This window comes from Seriola lalandi, unplaced genomic scaffold (genome assembly GCF_002814215.2).
Source record: "Seriola lalandi dorsalis isolate HSWRI2012SDOR001 ecotype SW California unplaced genomic scaffold, Sedor1 jcf7180002054377, whole genome shotgun sequence".
In the NCBI taxonomy this organism is placed as follows: domain Eukaryota; kingdom Metazoa; phylum Chordata; class Actinopteri; order Carangiformes; family Carangidae; genus Seriola; species Seriola lalandi.
In genome coordinates, this window is record NW_019524930.1 from 45,163 (window position 1) to 66,715 (window position 21,553).

The 21,553-nt window shown below is 39.9% G+C and overlaps 1 protein-coding gene across 1 annotated transcript in view; it reads left to right on the plus strand.

Annotated features, from left to right (window-relative positions):
- b4galt2 (UDP-Gal:betaGlcNAc beta 1,4- galactosyltransferase, polypeptide 2) overlaps positions 1 to 21,553 on the plus strand; it is a 154,984-nt gene that overhangs the window by 5,491 nt on the left and 127,940 nt on the right. Inside the window, 2 exon segments of the mRNA XM_087174734.1 lie at positions 4,501 to 5,446; positions 5,449 to 5,526. Of these exon segments, the coding sequence (XP_087030860.1) occupies positions 5,179 to 5,446; positions 5,449 to 5,526 (346 nt within the window). The 5' untranslated portion in view covers positions 4,501 to 5,178.

Here is a 21,553-nt window from a genome sequence, read left to right on the forward strand (position 1 = left end):
CCTGAAAAGCTGGAGACAGAGGATGATTTGTAGTTTTTGCTGGATAAATAAGTAAAAAATGTTTCATTTTATACACTGAAGTCACTATTGAATTTGGTGATTGGCTTCAGTTGCTTTGTTGATGCTTCACAATCACTGACTTGCTTCATTAGCTGTTCAGCTACCAGCTGACCAGTAACATCAAACCATAGTGATGCCTGTACACAGCACGACCATCAGTCACCGTTACTCGATTACTTCATTTTGCCTATCCCTCTTAAAATGTATTAACATTTAAATGTAATATAAATACCAATTACCTTTTAATAGTTTGATCTAGTGCTGTAACTAATGATTATTTTCTTGATTAACTGTTTAGTCTATAAACAGTCAAAAAATGCCCATCACACCTTTGCTTAGCCATATGCAACATAGTTTATATTGATGTACTGTATACTGAAGAAAAGCAGGAAAACCTCTTGTTTGAGAATCTGGAATTCTTGAAACGATTTATCAGTCATCAAAATAATTGCAGATTGTTTTTCTGTCGCTTGACTAATTCATTGATCGACTAATCGTTTCAGTTGTAATTGGATCTTTTTGTAATTTTTTTTCCCTTTGAGTTATAATGCATGATTTGAATCTTGTGTTTATGCTTTTTAGCTTTTTGAATGGGCCATTTTATTAATGAATTATGTAAAAACACTACAAGTTTATAATCAGTCTGGTGGCACACTAATGGTTAGGAATTGGTTTGTTTTTCATTAATAGGTGCATTTGTTTGGGCGACCAAGAAAGTTTTGTATTTGCATAAAATGCACCATACTTAATACCATATTGACATCCAGACCGAATGTGAGTTTCCATGCAACATGCATGGCAATACAATAGGTGTTGCTTACCTTAGTGAAGTGTCACCCTGACGTCTTGATCCAACAAGCCCACTACAGCTACACCCCCCTGTCAGAATTTCTCCCTTGCAGTATTATAATTAATCCACAACCCACTGAACAATGAGTTAGCACGGTTGTTAACCTCTGTGACTAAAGCTGCACTTTCTGTAGCTTCACATAGAGATTAGTGAGCCCACTAATCTCTGTGGTTGGAGACACACTGGAATGTGCTACACAAATCCTTACAAATTACAAAGATTGGCCACACTGGGACATACCTCTGGTCTAATTTTGCTGAGGAGTCGACGTACAGTAATGTGTCCTAGATTGGCTTAGAGACGGTATTTTAGACCAATTAAGTTGTGCCTTGTGAGGACAAACATGTTCACCTGTCTATACCTTTCAGTTACATCATTTTTCATCATAATTTTTGTTTCTAATCTCACTTTGACTTTCTGTGACCCTTCCCATCTTTGGTTGCCTATCACTTGCTATTTCTCAGTAGTATTGGTAGTAGTAGTGGTCATCTCTTCCTCAGGCCATCTTAGGTGTCCAATCTTTGGACTGCTGATTTAGAATCAGCCTTGAAAACAGGCGGTTACATTCCACTTCACATATTTTCACAGCATTTCTCTGTGGAGTCCTTGGCAGACATGGTATGATCAGGTGCTGTTATGAAATTTATTGCTGTTGTTAAAAAGAGAGTTACAGGGATCCTTGAATAAACTGGTTATATAAAGGGTCTATTTCTCTCTGTCGCTGTGGCCATCTTTGCCTTTTCTTTTCTCTCCTTGGTCTTTCTCTGACTTGCAATCTTCAAAGTCTTCAGACTGTTCAGATTCTTTTAGACTCATACCTTTGTTGCTTTGTTGTCTCTCCCGAGGTGACATTTACATATTAAGTTGAAAGTGAACACCCTGCACTGTCATGTACACAATCCCTGTGAGATGCTGCAGAGAGAGAAAGAAAAGTAAAAGGTACAGAGGAAAAAACAGCAACAAGAGAGCAACTGAAAGACAGAGATTTCTTTTGCACTGTTTGATTGTCTTTTGTTTTGGTCTGCTGACCTTTTTTCAAGACAAAAAAATAAAAAATAAAACCCCAAGATAGAACCACACACAGTTGTCTTGAGAAAAGTCAGTTGAGCGAAATGAAGAGGCCGAGGTGCAGATGGATTCAGCCCTCATGAGCTTTGTTTTTGCACCTTGCATGAGAGGAAAAACACTGATGTGTGCTGTATGCACATTGATATCTGATAAGTCCTGTGCAGCTGGTCGTCCGGGGTAAAATAGACTCTCTATGCTGTCTGTGGATTTATTTCTTCCGTTTTCCTGCCTTTGATTTTCAGCAGCGCCACACTGCACTCGCATGGTTCAACACCTGTTGGACGCAGAGGGCAACCACCTTGCCCCTGAGCTCTGTAGTTGAAGCAGAAAATGGGGCGAGGCTCCTCTGTCTGTCTGACTGATTATCTGCCTCGCTGCCCGACTGCATGTTTGAAAAATTTAGACCCGATGCATTACATGCCAGCCTGTTCAGTCACTGAGGAGCAGCACGGCTGGGAAATAAATCCTGACCTGCACAAGCATTATGGTGTGACTGGCGTGCGGTGTCTGGGTCCTTCGGTCAGCAGAAATCCATCTCATTAACTAGCAAGTTGGGCACACATTCTCTCTCTCTCTCTCTCTCACACACACACACACACACACACACACACACACACACACACACACACACACACACACACACACACACCCCTCGAGGCTCCGTCTTGGCAGTCTCGACTTTGCTGCCCACAGACAAAAGACAGACACAGCAAGAGGCAGCCAACTATCTGGACAGGCAGCAGCTATCAGCTCAGTCACCCAACATATGTTTCAGTTTGCTGCGTTTTGCTTCTACCTGCCTCGAGAAAACATCACAGAAACTTAACCTCACCAGTCAAGCAGATGCCAGTTTGTGCTGCATTTCCCCTAAACGCTTAGTCATGCTGTTGGACTGTTGGGCATGATGTAATGTAATTATTGGATACCAGTTGCAACACGATGCTGAAATTTTGTTCGGATAACAAATTAACACCTTTACAGCTGCAACGATTAGTTGATTAAGGTTAGTTAATTGATAGGATAGAAAACTAATTGTCAACTTTTTTTAATAACCAATTAATTGTTTTAGTCATGCCAAACATTCACTGGGCCTCACAGCTGAGAAGTGAGGGTTCTATCCTTTTCTTTTGATCAAAGTCTATTTATTGAGTAATTTCACAGTGTACAAAAAATACAAAGTGTCCATCCAACCCAGTTTAGTAATTTCCAACGACTGCCAAAGAGGAGAAACGTAATTATAATAAGATTAGATTCTCTGCTTCCATTTTTTTTTTTCTACAAATGTCCTGAATGGCTGCCAAATTACATATGATTTCAGTGCAGACCCTTGGAGAGAGTATCTTATCTTCTCTATCTTGAGATTTTGAATAACCTCTTTGATCCAGTGAGAATACATACTGTAGGTGGGAGTGGGTTTTTCCATCTGAACAGTATGAGCCACCTGTTCGACAAAGTGTGGAAGATCAACAATGTTGCACTTGTGATTGTTTAGATGCACATCCGGTGGTGTAACACCGAATAAAGCAATAGGAGGGGATGGGGTCTAATGGCTCTTTTAGTATTTTAGTGAAAGTATTATAAATTGACTTCCAGAAGTGGTGTAGCCTTGGACATGTGCATCTTTGTCATATATGATTGTAAATGGAGTATCTTTGTTTTGGACTGTTGGTCACATAAAACAAGGCATTTGAATATAGGGCCATACCAGAGGTTTAATATTTAAGGTAGAGCTGAAACGATAAGTCAGTTAATTGATTCGCCATTCAACGGATTCACTCATTAGAATCACAACATCTATCACTCCTTCTCTCTCCCTTTCTTTCTCTCTGACTCCGTTGGCTTCTTGTCAAGAAGTCTGATGTCATTCATGGGTTTTTATTGTCTACTACTTCAACCTCATCTACTTCCTCTCTCTCACTGATTGGAAAAACCATAAAGCTACGATAAGCATAGCCTCTAGGAAAGCTCTCGGTGCACCCTCTTCCTCTCCTTTGCTCATGTGTTCACTGCGTTGTGTATTCCCACTTGCCGTCTCGTTCCATCATAAATGCTTTTTAAACCACTTGGCTGGAAAATTGACTTGGCATGTCAGTTCGGCTGAACAGCCCCAGTCAAGGCTCCTTGTTTGTTTGCGTCTGTAGATGCTTTTGTTGTTGATTTTGTTTCTGTCAAAAGTGAACTTCTAAATGTATTTAACTGCTACTCAACCATGCATATCAAATGAGAACAAGGTCACTGGATACTCTAAAAATGCCAGAAGAAGATCGATGGTGTTTGGTTTGATTTTATACAGCAAATAATGCAACAAGTCAGTGGATGGAGTGAAAATACACTGTTATAATTAATAGCACTTCACCTGCGTTGCTTTAAGTAAGAAGTCAAAACATTAACACCAATAGACAGCAGCCATCCTTTCAGTTAAATGTTTGATAAATTAGTGTAATTAAATTACATTTAACATTGATTAGGATTCATTCTAATTAATTTTTTTTTCCCTATCTGTGTCTTTTATTTTGCTTCAGGTGCCTGGGACTACCAGCAAAGAGGCCAGCCAAACAAACTGCAGATCTGACTGATCTGATGCCATAAGAAGAGGGCGTCTAGTCCGAAATGTCAGCGGATCCTCTACTCGACAAATTGATGAATGTTTCTCAGTAGCAGCCAGTCGTGTGCCATCACTGGGATTTCTGAGTTTTGAGCTCTAGTTCTTGGACAGATCGGACTATCTTTTAACACAGGGATACCATATGGCAGCAGCAACATGACACTGGGATAGTGTCTAAAATCAACATATGATCACGTCAATATCAGCTAAATCCTATCTGCCTCGCAGCCTTATGTCTTAGATTACGAACTTGTCATTAGAACACATTTGCCATATTTCTAATAAAGGATTAGTACTTGTGGCATGAAGGACCCCCTGGGATCAAGGCTGATGAAAATAGTTTAGTACTTGTCATTCAGGGAACCTGGCTACACACAAAACAAGCTGGAAACACAGGCTTTACGTGGAGCTGACGGTGAAGCCTCCCTTCCTTCATTTATGAGCCCATGACCCCTGCAGAAGTCAGATAGTCGGGAATCAGCCAACAACATATTCTTATCGAGAGATCCACCAGCAGCTGATATTGCATGCCTGTGAACGTGCCACACCTGCATTGCCTTGGCTGGCCGTCGCAGGACGGTCACTTCACTCGGCCATGACCCGGCTGATGTTGGGCCGAACTCTGGAGCGCATCTGTAAAGGCGTCATGCTGCTCTGCCTGCTCCACTTCCTCATCATGATGATACTGTACTTCGACGTCTACTCGCAGCGCTTCGACCTCTTCAGCCGCTTCAACAACGGACGCAACGGATCCAGGAATAATGGCAGTGGAGCAGCAGGGAGCGGACATCATTTTTACTATTACAACCTCTCCAGGCCAAATGCGACGTTAGCAAGCTACCTGGCTACGGGCGAGCAACTGGTGCCAGTGTGCAGCCAGAGACCAATCAGACGCCTTCCCCCAAGCCGCTGCCGCCATGCCCTGAGAACCCGCCCAGCCTCGGTGAGTAATAATCTCATCTCCACTTCCTCTACCATTTACAAGAGCTATTAAGAATGAGTTGTGTATCGAATTAATTAGATTAATTAGATAAGCGATAAATAATTGATTGTTATTTGTCATTGAAAGAGTATTGTAGATGACAGCTGGCTTCATATTAGCTGTCTTGAGTCACAACAGTCTCGTAAATTGTGAATTGAATAGTTGCACCTCCTGCAGTTAACTGGGATGAGATGTCTCCCAGTTTCAGGCTACCTGGCTGTGGCTATCTCACAATGAATTTGACTGTCGTGTCCATAAGGGTGACGGGGGGAAAAAGCTTGATCTCTACTGAAATGGATTATTAAACTGTGGACGTCTGTGCTCCACTTGAAGCATGTAGCACTGACAGTCCACAGCTCTATGGGATGACATTTTAATATTCATATGACAGGGTTGCATTTGGTTCAGGTGTTTTCTTATTCTTGCTCAACTGTCTTAAACATAAAGTCTTAAAAAATAAAATGTTTCAATCATGTTTTAGTTTTTTTTTTTTAAATTGTGAATCGACTCAAACCTTGAAAACCTTGGCCGTATTGACAGGACCTACATCGGCCGTAATGCATTTTCTGTTCAATGAAAATCCAAATGGAAACAGAGGATTTTCCCTTGTGTTTTGAGTACAATATTGTTGGGTGAGTGTGTCATGTTAAACAGTTACCCTGCTTCCGCTCTGTGCTGTAAAATCCCATTGTACTTCTTTACAGCCCATAAAGTCATATTTAAGTTTCTGATGTGCATGAATGAGCTTGGATGAGATTGTTCTATTTTAATCACTTTCTGTCTTGCTGAATCACCTTACTCAACGTCCTATTTGCTTTATTTGTTTATCCTGTCAGTTTGTTGTATTTGTCATTACGGCCCGTACATACTGTATGCCCGATAACGTAAACCAGGAGCATTTGCACACCATTGATTAGTGTAATGAATAGGGGGAGATGAGACCTTGATCGGAGCTCGATGTTAGAGGGTACTATTATATATTCAGTAAATAAATGCATCTCCAGTCTTTTTCCAATTAGTGGGAGAGCAAATGTGGCCATAATTTCGTTTTTCCGGATCAGTCCGCAACATAAAACGGATTTAATGTCAACGATTTACACGGTGATATTTCAACCTTATAGACCCACAGCGGAGCTATTAGCAAAGATTCATGCAGCCGGACGAGTAAACACACGTTTACAATAACACACACAGCAGCAGATGTACACAACAAAGCTTCAGGGAGATTTCTTTTGTGTTCTCAGGCAGTTTTTCTTCCAAAGTTATGTATTTGCTGTTTTTTACAATTTGTAACAATCTGCATTGCCTGCATGAGTTTGAAAAAATACATTATACAAACTCATTAGGTAAAGTAAGAATTTAAGTAAAGAAAGAAAAACTGATAGATGATTGTAGATACTTCCCACTTTTGCAGCAAGATTTCAAACAAATTCCATAATCCTCTTTGTATTCATAAAAACACACATTCGCTGGTCACTCGTCTTGGGGGGAAAAAGGTGTATCAATGGGGGGGGGTGCAGTGTTAGAGTGTGTACACTCATGAACGCACACACCTCATTATCATCAGTATCCATCCACCCAACAAATCAGAGGTTGATTGAGTCACACTAAGCCTCGGGTTTACTAAATCTATAATTACACAGTGGACACACACTCTCTCTCGCTCTCCTCTCTGTCAGGAATACTCGCAGATAATAGAGCTGCAAAAGGAGGAACTAGCTACTGTCATTATTTCACATTAGATAAAGTAGGCCTGACCTGCGTCCTGTCAGCTGATCCTGATACCAATGAGCCCCCCTTTTGCTCCTTTGGAAGGAGGAAAACTTTCTCTGTGCTCACCTTAAATCTGACAGTATAAATGAGCAGGATTTGTAACATCACCGCCAATCCCAGAGTCCTGGTCCAGTTTAGACCTGGTGCAGTTTACACAAGTGTGATGAGAAAACTTAAAACCTCCAGTGCACATATGCAGAGAGTGGACTTTTCAGTGACGTAGGAGACGTTTTGACTCTAGTAGTTAAATGTTTGAAATGAAAATATGTGATCATTCATAGATTCATAGAGAGAGAAGGAGTAGCTGAACTTTTAGAAATATTGTAACTTGTCAATTGCATCTTTTTTACATGGGAAACCAGATCAGACTAAAATTATTACCCAAAGAAGAGTATTTTTTATTTGTTTTAAAACATGACTCGAGAGAAACACAGAAACAATAAAACTTTGCTGGATGCATAAGGTTAAGTTACTTTGCAATTATTTTATTCATTTTTAGTCATGCAGCTGACCACCATTGTTGTTAGATGTTGATGTTTGGTTGAATGTAGTTTGTGACACTGGGTGACCAAAATTCAATGTCAGGACAGAGTCTAATGCCAATGTTAATTTGACAGAGAATACTGACGACAGCTGACGTTGATATTTTGTTGGTTTAAAATTGTGTTGTTTAGTTGCCAAAACATCTCATACCAACCTCACATTGACGTAGAATACCGGCTTTCTAGTTGCGAGGCATGGTGACCAAAGCCCAGCTTCAGCTAAATGTCTGCTAAACGTCACAATGTCAGTCGGCCATCGTTGGGTTTTGACTCCAATTCCGAGTTCAACGTCTTTCTGGCGTTACATTGACGTACAGTGTCGGTGGGCATTCGCACAAAGAGATATTTGCCTCCTAAATATGCGGTTACATGTATTTATTCAGAGCTCTGCATACAGTAAGCTCTGTTGTTGCATTTAGTGACAGCATAAATCTTTAGCACAAACTGTCCCTTAGAATAGATTGCTCCTCTGAACAATTGATTATTTGCACTTTGTCTGTCAATAATTGTTTGTGAAGGTAAAAGAAAAGCTTTTAAGTTTGGTCTGGCAGATATGCAGTATAGGAGACATGGACATATTTGTCTCAGATGCTTTGAGGCTTAATTAGTTAAAGCAAATAAATGTTCATCATGTTAAGTTTTTGTAATTGCTTTTTTTGTGATTATTAATTTCAGTAGCAGTTTATTTTCCAGGTCAATAAATAAGCTCTTCATAATTTTTCTCAATAATTTCTAAGACGTTTCCTGGAAAACAACTATGTAATTTGCTATTAATTATTGAGAAAAGTATTCACAGTATTCAATTGATACGTTTCCGATGACTTAATTCTACCTAATTGCTAGTGTGACATTTTAGTCTGTACACAACAGGCTTGCTAAAAGGCAAAAATGTGACGTGTGAATACAAATCAAATCAGATTAAGTCAAGTCATGCATCAAGTAAGATTGTTTAAAGTTTGTTTAAAGTTTTCATATGAGTTTGAAAATAATGTTTCCAAAAATAAATGAGGAACGTATGAACATTTATCAGGTAGTTATCCTTTCAAGGTGTTTCTCATGTAATTAGTATCATAGTGCATAGGAAACATTTTGGGAAATATTTAGGAAATCACCTTGCATTCCCACCATCGTGGAATCTCTTATTCTCCGTCATTCTCTTCATCTTTTTCCCCTTATTCAGGGTGAGTCTTTTCTATTCTTTTCAGGAAGCTCAGCCGAGGTCGGAAGCTGCTTATATTAAAATATGTTTGCTTTATTTGTTATTCTAATATAATTCATGTATATTTATACTGTGTGGTTGTTAATATAACAGATTTTATATTTCTTTTGTCAAATAGCACTCAGCAGCACTTTGCTGATGAAATGAAAACATGTTTCTTATTTCTCCCACCTGCTCCATCTGTAAATGAGCTTTGTAAACTTAATCCCTCGCGAGCGGCACTGTGGCATTGTCAACATTTTTCTCTCCTCTTCTTTTTTTTGTTCTTTTTTTTTTTTTCACTGATTGCTTTTCTCATTTGATAATGAGGTTTGTAATGTGCTTTGAAATTGGGAGTGGGAGATAAAGCTGTCAGGTTGATTTGTCTGAAGCTGAGGTTCGCTGATTCCATTATTTGGCCTGGAATTGGCTGTCACTGACTCTGGATTTGGCATTCATACCAGGCACAGGTGTACTCTTGTAGCTTATCTCTGCCTTTTCTCTGTGATGGAGTGGCTGCCTGGGGCCTGTAATGAGCAGGAAGACAGAGCAAGACTGAACGACTCTGTTTTTCAGTCACAGGTGCAGAGAGGGAGAGAGGGAGAGAGAGAGAGAGAGAGAGAGATCTAATGGACGCTGGTATGATGGTTGGTATGAAGTGAGACAGACAGAGAGGCGGGATGGAGTGAAGGAAGTGAACAGCAGGTGGAGAGGTGAGGGGGTGTTGAGGGGGAAAAAAGAGAGAGACCTTGAACGGAGGTACACACACACACACACACACACAAACACACACATGGAGAGAGGGAGGGAGACACAAACAAACAAGCCTTTGGCTGTCCCGGAACACCAGCTGACAGGTGCTGCCTGTATGAGTGGCTAGCATCCACACTTTATATCCTGGCTGCATGTGTGTGTGTGTGTGTGTGTGTGTGTGTGTGTATGCATTTGTGTGAACTGTTAGTGGGATATGCAAATCAGGCGTTCATCAAAAAATGGATCCAAGGTATTGACAAATATTGCCAAAATAAATGATCTTCTTTGTCTTTTCTCAGTAAAACTGGGGAAATCAGGAGTGAAGAAAAAAACATATTCATTCTGTTTTCATTACTTCAACTGTGTCTCCTTCAAATTACCTCTATGTGTAAAGCAGTAGCTACAGTATAAAGCAAAGCTCTCAATTAAGCGGTCAACCTCTGGTCCAACCGTCGTGAGATGTTGCGTTGTTTTGACAAATGATTGAATGAATGAGACTCGAGCAGCGAAGATGAGATCTCACTGTAGAGACCTCATCCATGCTGAGTGGTCTCGTTACATGATAGATTCAGCAGCTATGTGAGCAGTAGGATTTCAGCATAGAGTCTCATCGCAGTATCTCTTCCATATGAAATAGGCAACTCACTGTGCACGTTACAGAGAAGGAATTATTGTATCCAGCTGGTTTACACAAGGAGGACGTTGTCGAATCCTGCAGGGACAGGGAGGCGGCAGAGGCTGAGGTACAGCGGTGGAAAAGGAGGGGAAAGAAAATTACAATGTCAAGACAAAAGAAAGCAATTAAAAAAGGATGAAGAATGTGCAGCTTCAGTTCCATCCTTTGACAATAAAACTTATAAAGAGCAAATGTAACAGTTTATGATAAACAGTAAGGACATGAAGGGAGTAAGATGTCAAGACAGAACATAAAAGGAGAGAAGTTGAGGACACAGAGGAAGTCATGTGCACTGCTCTGGTATGGCGTGCCATACAGATGATGCAGAGAAGCACTGTGAAGTACTGCTGTTTTTCCTGCTTGTGATAAAAGTATGGAGTGTTTCTCTGTTCAGTTATTATAGTCGTGTCCATCTTGATAAGGGCGGCTGATGTGCGTCCTGTTCCGCACCCAGCAGTCGCTGTTTTATACAGTATAAGAAGAAGAAGTTGATTCTCGCTAATTACATTTGATTGGGAAAACCCTGTAGAGAATCCAATTAAAACGAGGCCTGGAAAGTAGCTTTTAACCTCCCACTGAGTTGAAAGTGTGTGTTTGTGTTGTGCGAGTGTGTCTGTATGTGTGTGTGTGTGCCCATTCAAGCGTCAACATGTCATCTGCGTAGGATGAAGTGATTAATAGCATGAAAAAATAATAGGGTTCAAGCTTCAGAAGACTTCACACACACACACACACACACACACACAAACATGCACGTGGATGTCTGAGCATCTGCTGGCCACCAGCAGAAAATTGCTTATTATTAAAACTCGCAGATCAAAACCAAACACATTTGGTTTCACTGGCCAGTGTAGACGAGAAGCAACACCTGGTCCCACATCGGTGGAAAAAGGGGAGCTTTCCAAAGAGGTCAGTGATAGTATACAGGAAAAAAACGGGGGAGGGGGCAGTAACTGCCGAGCAAGGAAAGAAGAAATGTGCTAAATACTGTATGTGTCTAGAGCCCCACTAACTTCGCTAACACAGGGCATTGTTCTAAACCTTAGCAGTCCTATTTAAACCCTCCTATTAAAAATGTAAGAGAACGGTCATAAAACATGCGGTGCCACAAACTCACCGTTCATGGAGCATTGGGAAGGTGAGGGTATATATAGGGGAAGAGGGTTTGCACCTCCCTGGATCTATGGTTTTATTTTCACATTTTGCAAGGAGGGAGGGTGAAACGGTTCAGGCTCCACCAGGAGACACACATGTAAAGTTCAGGGTTACAGGGTCCGTGTCATTCCATTCAAATGACTCTCCGGTTATGAATAAAACAAGACCACAGCTCTGTGGTCCAGAAGTGGAAACGTGGTCTGTCTTATGTGTCTATAAACCGTGTGCGGATGTGAGCAATTGGAAATGTACTTTAATGTGCGCATGTGCATACCAGTGTTGGTTAATTACTTACAACATGTAATCAGTTACTCATTATTCACTAAAAAGGCACCTGCATTACCTTACCCGTTACTCAACGGCAGAAATAATTAGTTTGTTATTTGTTACATTACTTTAACTTGCTCAGGCCATCTCCATCCAATGTGCCTTCCAACAACCTTCCAGCTCTGAAATAAACCCAGCTGATTCCTGGATGTGGCCTTTCCAGTGGCTCTCAAGCTGATTTAGAAAAAACACATTATGTAAATAAGACAGGTTTGGAGTTGTCAGCAGGTGTGTGACTCCACTTTTGGCAGAGGGTACTCACTTCCCCTACATCTTCAGTCTCAAGCTAGCTCTCAACTGAACATGTAGACGAAACACACTCTAACACTATAGTTACAGAAAAACGCAATTTCATTATGCATTGGTATGTACTGTATACATAACAGTAACTGATAGAAGTTAAGGTACAGTATCTACATCGATCAGCCACAACATTAAAATCAATTCCCTTTTTTAATTTTGTGGATTGTAAAACATGCTAGGGATTAATCATGTAGTACAAAAAAATAAAAAGATGAGAAAAACAACTGAAGTGAAGTGGCTCAGGATTCATGTATTGTGCCAGTGTTTTCTAATCTGTTTGTTAGGCAAAGAAAATAATATCAGTCCGGTGAGAAAGGAAAACAGCCTATTTTCCTTACAGCTTTCAATCAAGCCAATAAACAAGGTCGTTCCCTTCAGAAACACATTACCTTACACTCCCACACAACGAGGAAGCCGACGCAGCCATGGCCGTGGAGGCAAAGGGCTCTTGACAACATAATGGCTGCCATAACTTCATTAAAATGGCCCTGCTTCCTTTCTTCAGTGCCATTCAGTTCTTTCCACAGGACCGCTCCACTGTGTATGTGAGTTTCCTACCACGTGTGGATGTATAATTAAATTTTGCCTTGCTTTAATTGGTGTCTTTTCATGAGTCCCTCTAGATATTTATTGGATATATATTTATTTGATATATTATTGGATTTTCTTTCTTTCTAAATTATTTGCAAGTCATTATTGTCTCCACAGTCGTTCTTGTTTAGAAACTGAATATAAACAGTATTGTGCAACATTAGCAGCGTCTGTGCTTTCACCTCAGCAGAATATGAGCTGGAGCTCACCAGCTCCAAAAGGTGAAACGCTACGTCCCAGGTTGTCTCTGTGTGTCTCGACTCGGCCTCTGTGATTTCGCACAGTGATACGGTGTCAAATGCCTCAGCAGCCTCATCACCCACCCTGATCTCTCTGGCACAAGGCAGAACTGGTCTTTCAGAAACTTGTGGCTTTCAGGAAATAAGATATGGCATGGGAAAGGACATGTTCAGGGCTTGCTCAGGAATGATAACTTGATACTTGAATTGGATCGATTGTTTGACTGGTATTTCAGGCGAAGTGTCTATGGTCACAGTGATGAATGGCTGAAGACTGAGAGGTGCATCACAGAACAAAGAGGATTAAAAATTGCACAAGAAACAAACAAGGTCACATTTTTATTCGAGAGATCGTGGTGCTGTATGTGGTTGACAGCATCGGCCGTTTCAGTGTAGCAAGTACTTATGATTACATACAGTTTTTTTGTTTGTTTGTTTTTGACTTAACCTTGACCAAGTTTTCATTATTGTAACCATGACGATGAGGCTAACTGACCTGATTGAAGTCATACTTTTAAACCCAAACCACAATATTCCATAAACATAACAAAAACAATCATTTTTTTGTGCATAAACCAAATCTCAAGCTTTATCTAAATAATTATTACTAAATTATTATTAGAGTTATTTTTCAGAAGTGATTATCTGTTTCTGTGTGACCTGTGTGTGTGTGTATCCTATCCTAGACGTGTTGTTGGTACTGTGTGTGTGTCACATTACACTGTTATAGGCTATTATACAGTATGCAGTGTGTGTGTTTGTAGTCCTGACTGGGTAATCGTGTCAGCTCTCCTGGTTCAGAGTGACTATTTAGATGTGTATGGTCTAACAAGCAAGCTCTTCAAATGATAAATGACGAAACACACAGCCCCATGCTGCTGTCATCTGGCACACACACACACACACACACACACACACACTGCTCTCTCACTCACTTATTTCAGTTTTCATTTCCTCTCTCAGATCTCATACTGTTTCGGTCTCTCACACATCTATAAGAAAATGGGGAGATGAGATAGAGAAAAGATTTTGAGGAAACAAACAAAACTAAACAAAAACAGCAATTACTGTCGTCTTTCAGTGTAAAACTAAAACCAAGAAACAAATAAATAAAGCAGATAACAACAATTCACAAAACAAATAAACAGAAGACACCGCTGCAGTGAATATAGGATGAGAACTTATTTCCATAGATAGTATCTGTATGGCAGCATGACGTGAAGGTATCAGAGTCTGGGAGCTTCTGACAACAAAATCATACTGTACATAGTTTTGTAATTATGCCCCCCCCCCACACACACACACACACATCCCAACCCATCCCAACCCCCCGTTTTTCATTGCCCTTTACTGTTTGTGACGCTCTTAATGCATAAATGCTTGAAGCAGAAAAGTTGTGGCTGCAAGAGTGGTGAAAAATGAGGCCTCCTGCTACACAGCAACATGTCATAAAAGGCTGGTGCAGGTGGTCTGTCAGTGTGGAGGGAACTGGGAAATTCTGCATGAATAAATAAAATAAAATAGAGGTTTTGCATTTTTTTAAATAAATCCCTGCGGGTGGAACCAAGCTAATGAAAATAAACCCATCGATAAAGGGTGAACGCAAGAAAAATAAGCACTCTGTATTTGCTGTATCTTATATATCTTATATGTCTTATATCTTTCTAATATATCTTAGTGTTTTCATTTTTTAAAAATGTTTTTGTTCATTTTCTTTAATGTGTTTTTTGTTGTTGTTTTTTTGTTGTTTTGTTTTTTTCTAATATGCAAAGTGCACACACAAGAAAAAAGAGGAAAAAAAAAAAGAAGAGCAAAAACAAAGACCCTAAGCTCCTCCACCCAACCACTCTCACATCCAAAGAAAAATAATACAAGAAGTATATCACAATAGTGTGGGGTACATGATGTTTCTCAGGGCACAGACCCGCATAGATGCACTTGTTAGATGCCCTGTCTCCTAATATAATCTACAAAGATCTTCACAAACATAGAGTAACAGTTAGACATATAGTGCTTTATCTTTTCCAATATAAACAGGAAATCATATCCCTGAGTCATTTTTTACCACAAGGAGGGGATGAATATTTCCATTCCCTCAAACTATGTTGATTCTCCTATGGTAGTTGAAAGCCGTATTCAGAACAGCCAAGTAGAATACATACAATACAATATAAAGTCAGGGGCGCCCAAGTATCACTGTACCATTGAAATAGCTCCTCCCTGAACCTGCACATTGGCGCATGACTGGAAGAGGTGAGTTAAAGTCCCATCCTCTGACTCAGATTAGTCACGTTTAGGAGAATCAGAGGGCTAGATCTTATTCTTGACCTTTTTTGAATAGTGTATATGTTTCAGAGTGTTAAACTGTAAGAGCTCAAGTCTTGTATTAACAGAACAATCCCTAAATCTACTTAGCCCCTTTTCCCCAAAGCTCAAGAGGTATTTCAGAGCCAATTTCCTCGGCTCATGCACGCTTGAGATATTCAGCGGAGATGTTCTGCTTAAAGATAGTGACCAACCGTGATATTAAGTGTTTGAAGGTGGGAGGTGGAGACACGCGTTGATAAAAGGCATGCTGCCTGGGTGAGATGTCAGAATGGGCTAAACACTGTCTTCTGTCATCTCTGAAGTTTCTCGCTTGTATGCAGCGGAAAAAGTGACTATGGGGGAGAGTGAATTTATCTTTTAGCCTGCTGAACGAGGCAAGATGGTTGTCAACATGTTTGTCTGTTTTTAGTTTTTTTTTTTCTTTTTCAAAAATGTTGTTATGGCTTCGGTTCTTTTTAAAAGTAGTTTTGTGTTTTTTTACCTCAGGGCCACCTTTAGACACAAATTTCTATATTTCTTCTGCATAAAAGTGACATTGATTGTTTCAGATGGAAAAAAGTCTGTAGTACTTTGAGCCTGTTCAGTATCAGTAGGGGTTGTGAGACAGAGTCAGGGCAACATAACTTTACTTTAGCCATATTGTGAAACTTGGAGTTTGTTTTCCTGCAAGAATTCGTAAAAGTGTGCCTATATTCGCAGTCGTATCCGTGTAATTGTGTGTCTTTGTCTATATCCACCTAACAATGGATGGCTTGAAAAGATCAAAGGGATTTGCTGACATTCATATGGGATAATCCTTCAATATGTTAGCGCGGTAAATCGATCTGATTGGTCATGTAGAAAGACGAATGGGATACTGTCTGTGTGCACAAGTGCACATGCAGAGATTATCCTGGTTTTCTGTGTGTTAGCTACTGTTGACAACGATTGATTTAAACACTGCATCGATTATTAGAGCATCGTGTCCATCAGGACTATGTATGTCCCTATCTGTGCCGCTTTGTGAGACAATAGTGTCCGTCAGGATCAATGGACATCTCTGAATAAACTTTTTGTCCCCCTGTTATTCAGTTACACACCAAGCATTGACTCCAAACTTGGTTCATAGCATTTTGCATACTGTGATACACCTACACTTGTTTATTCATTTCTGTACATGAATTATGCATTAAGTGACGCCACGGTTTTCTAGTATCTACCTGTGTGTCTCTTTAAGTGTATTATAGTATTTTCTGCAGTGTTTCCCGGTTCTAACAATAGTGTATCTCTGGGGTCTAACATCACTCCCTGTTTGCTATCTGGCACGCCATATTTACTCTCAGCTGTTTACTTTGAGTGTCCTGAATATGCACCATATACTGTAGCTCCCGCACAGATCCCCATGGCCACGCAGGGCTTTTTGCTGAAGTCCAACAACATCGCAGTGCTTCACTTTTGATGGATGCGTAAATCACAAATGCCGTGGTACTACACCTGTCAGTGCCGGCTCAAAATCAAATCTCAAGGTAATGCTGGCCACGGAGTAAAATGTTTGGTATGAGCGAACAAGGGAGTGATTTTGGACCGAGCCTCAAATTGGTGTGGTAGTGGAAATAACCACCATTCACTTGGTGTTTTGAGTAAGTTTCAGTTCATCCAGAAAGCTGTGCTACAATCAGTTTACAGTTATCTAATATCTATTCATGGCCACACATGCTGCATTTTTCAGTATTGTAGCAGCTCGCATTATGATGAAAAAACTAAATTATCTGACCTCTAAGTGTTTTGATTAGTATACAAAGTTGGTGTTGATGCTTAAGAGCTTTTTGGGTTGATGTTGCAGCTGTCTGTTGTTAACTTCATTAATTAGGCCACTCCCCAGGGATGAGAATAATCACTTGTGAGTCCACTGGAAGCGATGTGATAGACACATATTGGCAATTAACTACGTAGCTGTGAAAGTTTTAGTCTTAAATTTTATCTTTAACAATTAATTGTCAGTGATATACTGCAGTAATCAAAGTATTATTGTTAACCATTAATCATGGAGCTCATTTCTTTTTTTTTTTTTTGGACAATTCTGTTTACAGGCTATAAGCTGAAATATATTTATAATAAAATTAAACCATGTAAATATTTTGTTATCGGTCCTCCTACTGACCGTCATATTCTGATGAGGCTTCCCCAAATCCATAACAACACTCCTCTGTTACACTGAGTGGGTGGTGGGAGACGATTAGTATATTAGGTTGGTTATTAACAGCTGATGATTGTATTTAGACAATAAAAAAAAAAGAGGACATAACTTGTTAGTCACCCAACAGCTGCAACACTCACACCATGAAATCTCAGCAAGCTGTGTGTGTAGATAACGTCATATTCACTTTCTTCCCAGTCAAATAATGGAAAAAAAGAAGTGTGTTTTATGTCTGTTTATTTTGCTGCGCTTAGAAAATTCTCTGAGATAATGATAGATTGTGGATGAAATGTATAAATAACCACTTTGATCCGGACTGAAATATCTCAACAACTATTGGATGGATTGTCATGAATTTTTAAACAGACATTCATCATCCCAAGAGGTTGAATCTTAAATACTCTGGTGATCCCCTGACTTTTTCCTCTGTCGCCACCATGAGGTTCATAATTTTTGATTCTGACAGAAATGCCTCAGCAACTACTGGATGGATTGATAAGACAGTTTCTACACAAAATTCTGAGTATGAATTGACACTTATCTGATCCTCTGACTTTTCTAGTGCCATCATCAGGTCAGAATTTGAAGTGAATATTTTGGTATGACCAAATACCTGAAAAACGAACAACATTCTCACTCTCAGCTATACTTTGTATTATTAGTTATAAGCATGCTAGCACAGTAAAGTAAGACAGTGAGCGTGATAAACATTACACTTGCTTACCATCAGTATGTTAGCAATGCTGTGCCTAAGAACAGCCTCAGCTACCATGGCTGTGGAGTCTTAGCCTTGTAAAATTATGCTGTGTTTTTAAAAGGTTTTTATAATGTCAGGTTTTTTTAATGCTTTGACATGGAAATCTAAAGTACAAACCCATCATGTCTAACTGTAGCTACAGGCATTGTGTGATAGATGACTAATGATGGACATAAAACTCTTAATATATGCCTCGACTCCATGGATCACATTGCACAACACACATATACATAATATGCACTGACCTCAACCCCGTTTGATTAGCATGATCTTAAAGAGCAGGCACGCTACGAGAGAACCAGCAGGGGAGGAAGGAACACCTTCAAAAGTCGAATATCATTTTCAGATCAGTCACGTCAAGCTGAGGAATCCTCTGTGCGCTCCTGCAGTTACTGTAGTTTAGAGCGACGACAGATATGTGAGTGGGCCGACATTTTGTCATATTCACCGCCCTGCGAGGTTAGTTTTTTATTGTGTCTAAGTAGGTGGATCTCGGCATTTTACAACGAGGGAATCGCTGTGCCTCGAAACAAGTGTTCAAGCCATGCTTTTTGCATATATTCATTTGTTGTGCGCAGGGTTTGCTGCTTTATTATGCAGCCGCTTTGCAATGTAAAGCTCCCAGAGTAACAACTGCCTGGATGGGTTTCATACAGGAGATGTCTGTCTGTGGTAAAAAAAAAAAAAAACTGCAGTGTACTAGTTATGTATCCTTGAATAGGGGTGCAGGATTTATCAATATTTCTATCTGTAGGTTTATAATATGATATAGGCCTAAGCCTGTGAGCAGTTACATCACCACATTAAAGGCTTGAGACCTTTTATTAGAGGAATGAGGTCAGATAGAGCGAAGCATCATCAGCTGAGATGCGTGTCAGGGTACCCCGCCGGGTTATGTGTTTGTTTCACGCTTCACAAAATGTGTTGTTGAATTTAGTATGAGGCACTGGTGTCAAAATTTAATACATTTTCATTTCCGCAAAAATAAGATGATATGGTGTGCTTTTCAGTTTAATGGGATGTTTGGTTTCTTTAAATCGACTTTCAACTTTGTTTATTTGAGACTGTGAGAACCGTGAAGCCTGCGTGAGTCGTTCAGAGTCGTGTCTTAGCAGCGTTTAAGTAAGAACAAAAAAAAAAGAAAAAGAAGCTGTGCTTTAAAACGAGAACAAAACATTCACATAATAGCTGACCTTTAGCTGTCTTGATTAGTCAACAATCTTCATGTTGGTGTTGAAGAGCTTTTTAAGTTGATGTTGGCACTTGTTTTTGTTGACATTGGTTTTCAATAATTAGGTCACTAATCAGAAATGAGAGAAAGCGCCGCATCAGGTGAAGAGTCCTCTGAAACTCATGTGAAACAAGAATGGAGACATCTTAGCAGTAAGCTCCATCTGGGAGAAAATTAAAGGAAATGCCGACATAAACTAGGTACAAAAAGTTATTGTGCCACCTTGAGACCCCAGAACAGTTTCATTGCTCCTTGATAGAAATATGTATATTCTCAAAGAATTCTACCGGGGGGGATGAGAACCATTCCTCCAAAAAGATATTCCATCATTGGTATAGTGATGACGTGCTGTCTCGATATTTCTGTCCAAAATCTCATTTATTAAACTGGGTTGAGATCCGGTGAAATGAGAGTAGCACTGTCCTCTGTCAGTAGCAAAGGTAGAAATTGGATGACATTGTAATGCCATCGCAAAATATATGAGGGAGCAGGTGAGGTTGGACAGACGGGGCAAAGAAGTGGTGACATTGACATGACAGTCAGTGGTTAACATTTTGTCACATGCCAAGAGTCAACATATGGTTTCTTTTAACAATGACAGCGACATTTTCTGAAATTAAACTGTCATTTCGAGTTTTAGAGACGTGCTGGTTCGCTTTCATTCTGAAAATTAGATGAAAGGATCAACATCACTCTTAATATCTAGCCAGTTATTTTAGCCTAGCATAAACACTGGAAACAGGGGTCTAGTAGTTTTAATTGTCTAAACTGAACCAGATTTTTGACGTGCATCATTACATTTCTCCCATTGTTGCTTATGGAGCTCAATAAAAGAGCGTCTATATCAATATTATCATGTACATTTTATAACCAACTAAATAACAGGCTTCATGTCTAATCATGTTTATATTATGCTTGTAATCTAGTATTATATCTCAGTAGTACAGTATCTATCGTGTCTGTATGTGTTTGACGGCGTATGTTTCATTCAAGTGTGAAACAGACGTCTTTAATTTGGCTCGCTGTGATTTTTCTATTTCCCTCATTCTCGGTCACGTCATGCCTGTCTTGTACATAATGCACAGCGGCACCACGTCCCACCCCATTATGTAAACATGTGAACCCCCAGCACATGAATAGTTAAGCCATTGGCAGCCCAGCAATACAACAAATTACCATTACAATTTAATTATGCATGCCAGAGCACAGTTAGAAGTGTTTACAGATGAATGGCTGCCGTGGACCATCGTGCCTAACGGATTAGCATTGTGAGAGATTTGATGTGGATTAGTTAAAGGGATTATTACTAGTTTTGGTTTCACCAGTGGACTACAAATAAGGGGTTTGGATATATTTGGAGATTGAATGAGTAGAATGAGCATTTGCTGCTGTATCACAGTGAAAAAGGATCAACTAAAGAATTCAGATTTGAATAGAAATGTCACCCCGTCCTACTTACTCTATTTCCGTCAATATGTGGTGGTGTGGTGTTTGTGTTGTTGCCACCTACTGCAAACACTGTAGCTCCTCTTAAAATCCCTACAGACTTTTTATTACTTTCTCTTATCAGCTTTGTTTTGAAAATGTCACAACAATGATGTATAAAATATTGGTTTAAAAAAGTCTTATGATGAGGTCGAAATCTGGCAGGATGGGTCCACCAGTCCCGGCAACCGTTAGATCGATCGTCTTGAAATTTTTGTACAGACATCCCCTGAATTCCTGTTAGCGCCACTGTGAGGCCGACATTTACGGTTGGAGTGAAGCTGCCCGACGGTTTGCCATTTGTTACATCCGTGTTCCCCTCAGGGTGAATTTGGTGAACTTTATAGCCAAATACGTGCAAAACTAATGACACACCCGTCGGCCTCAGCTGTATTTTGCACTGTGTCCAAGTGTAGCCTCACATACGTAGCTGCTAGCATGTCTGCAGACTCGT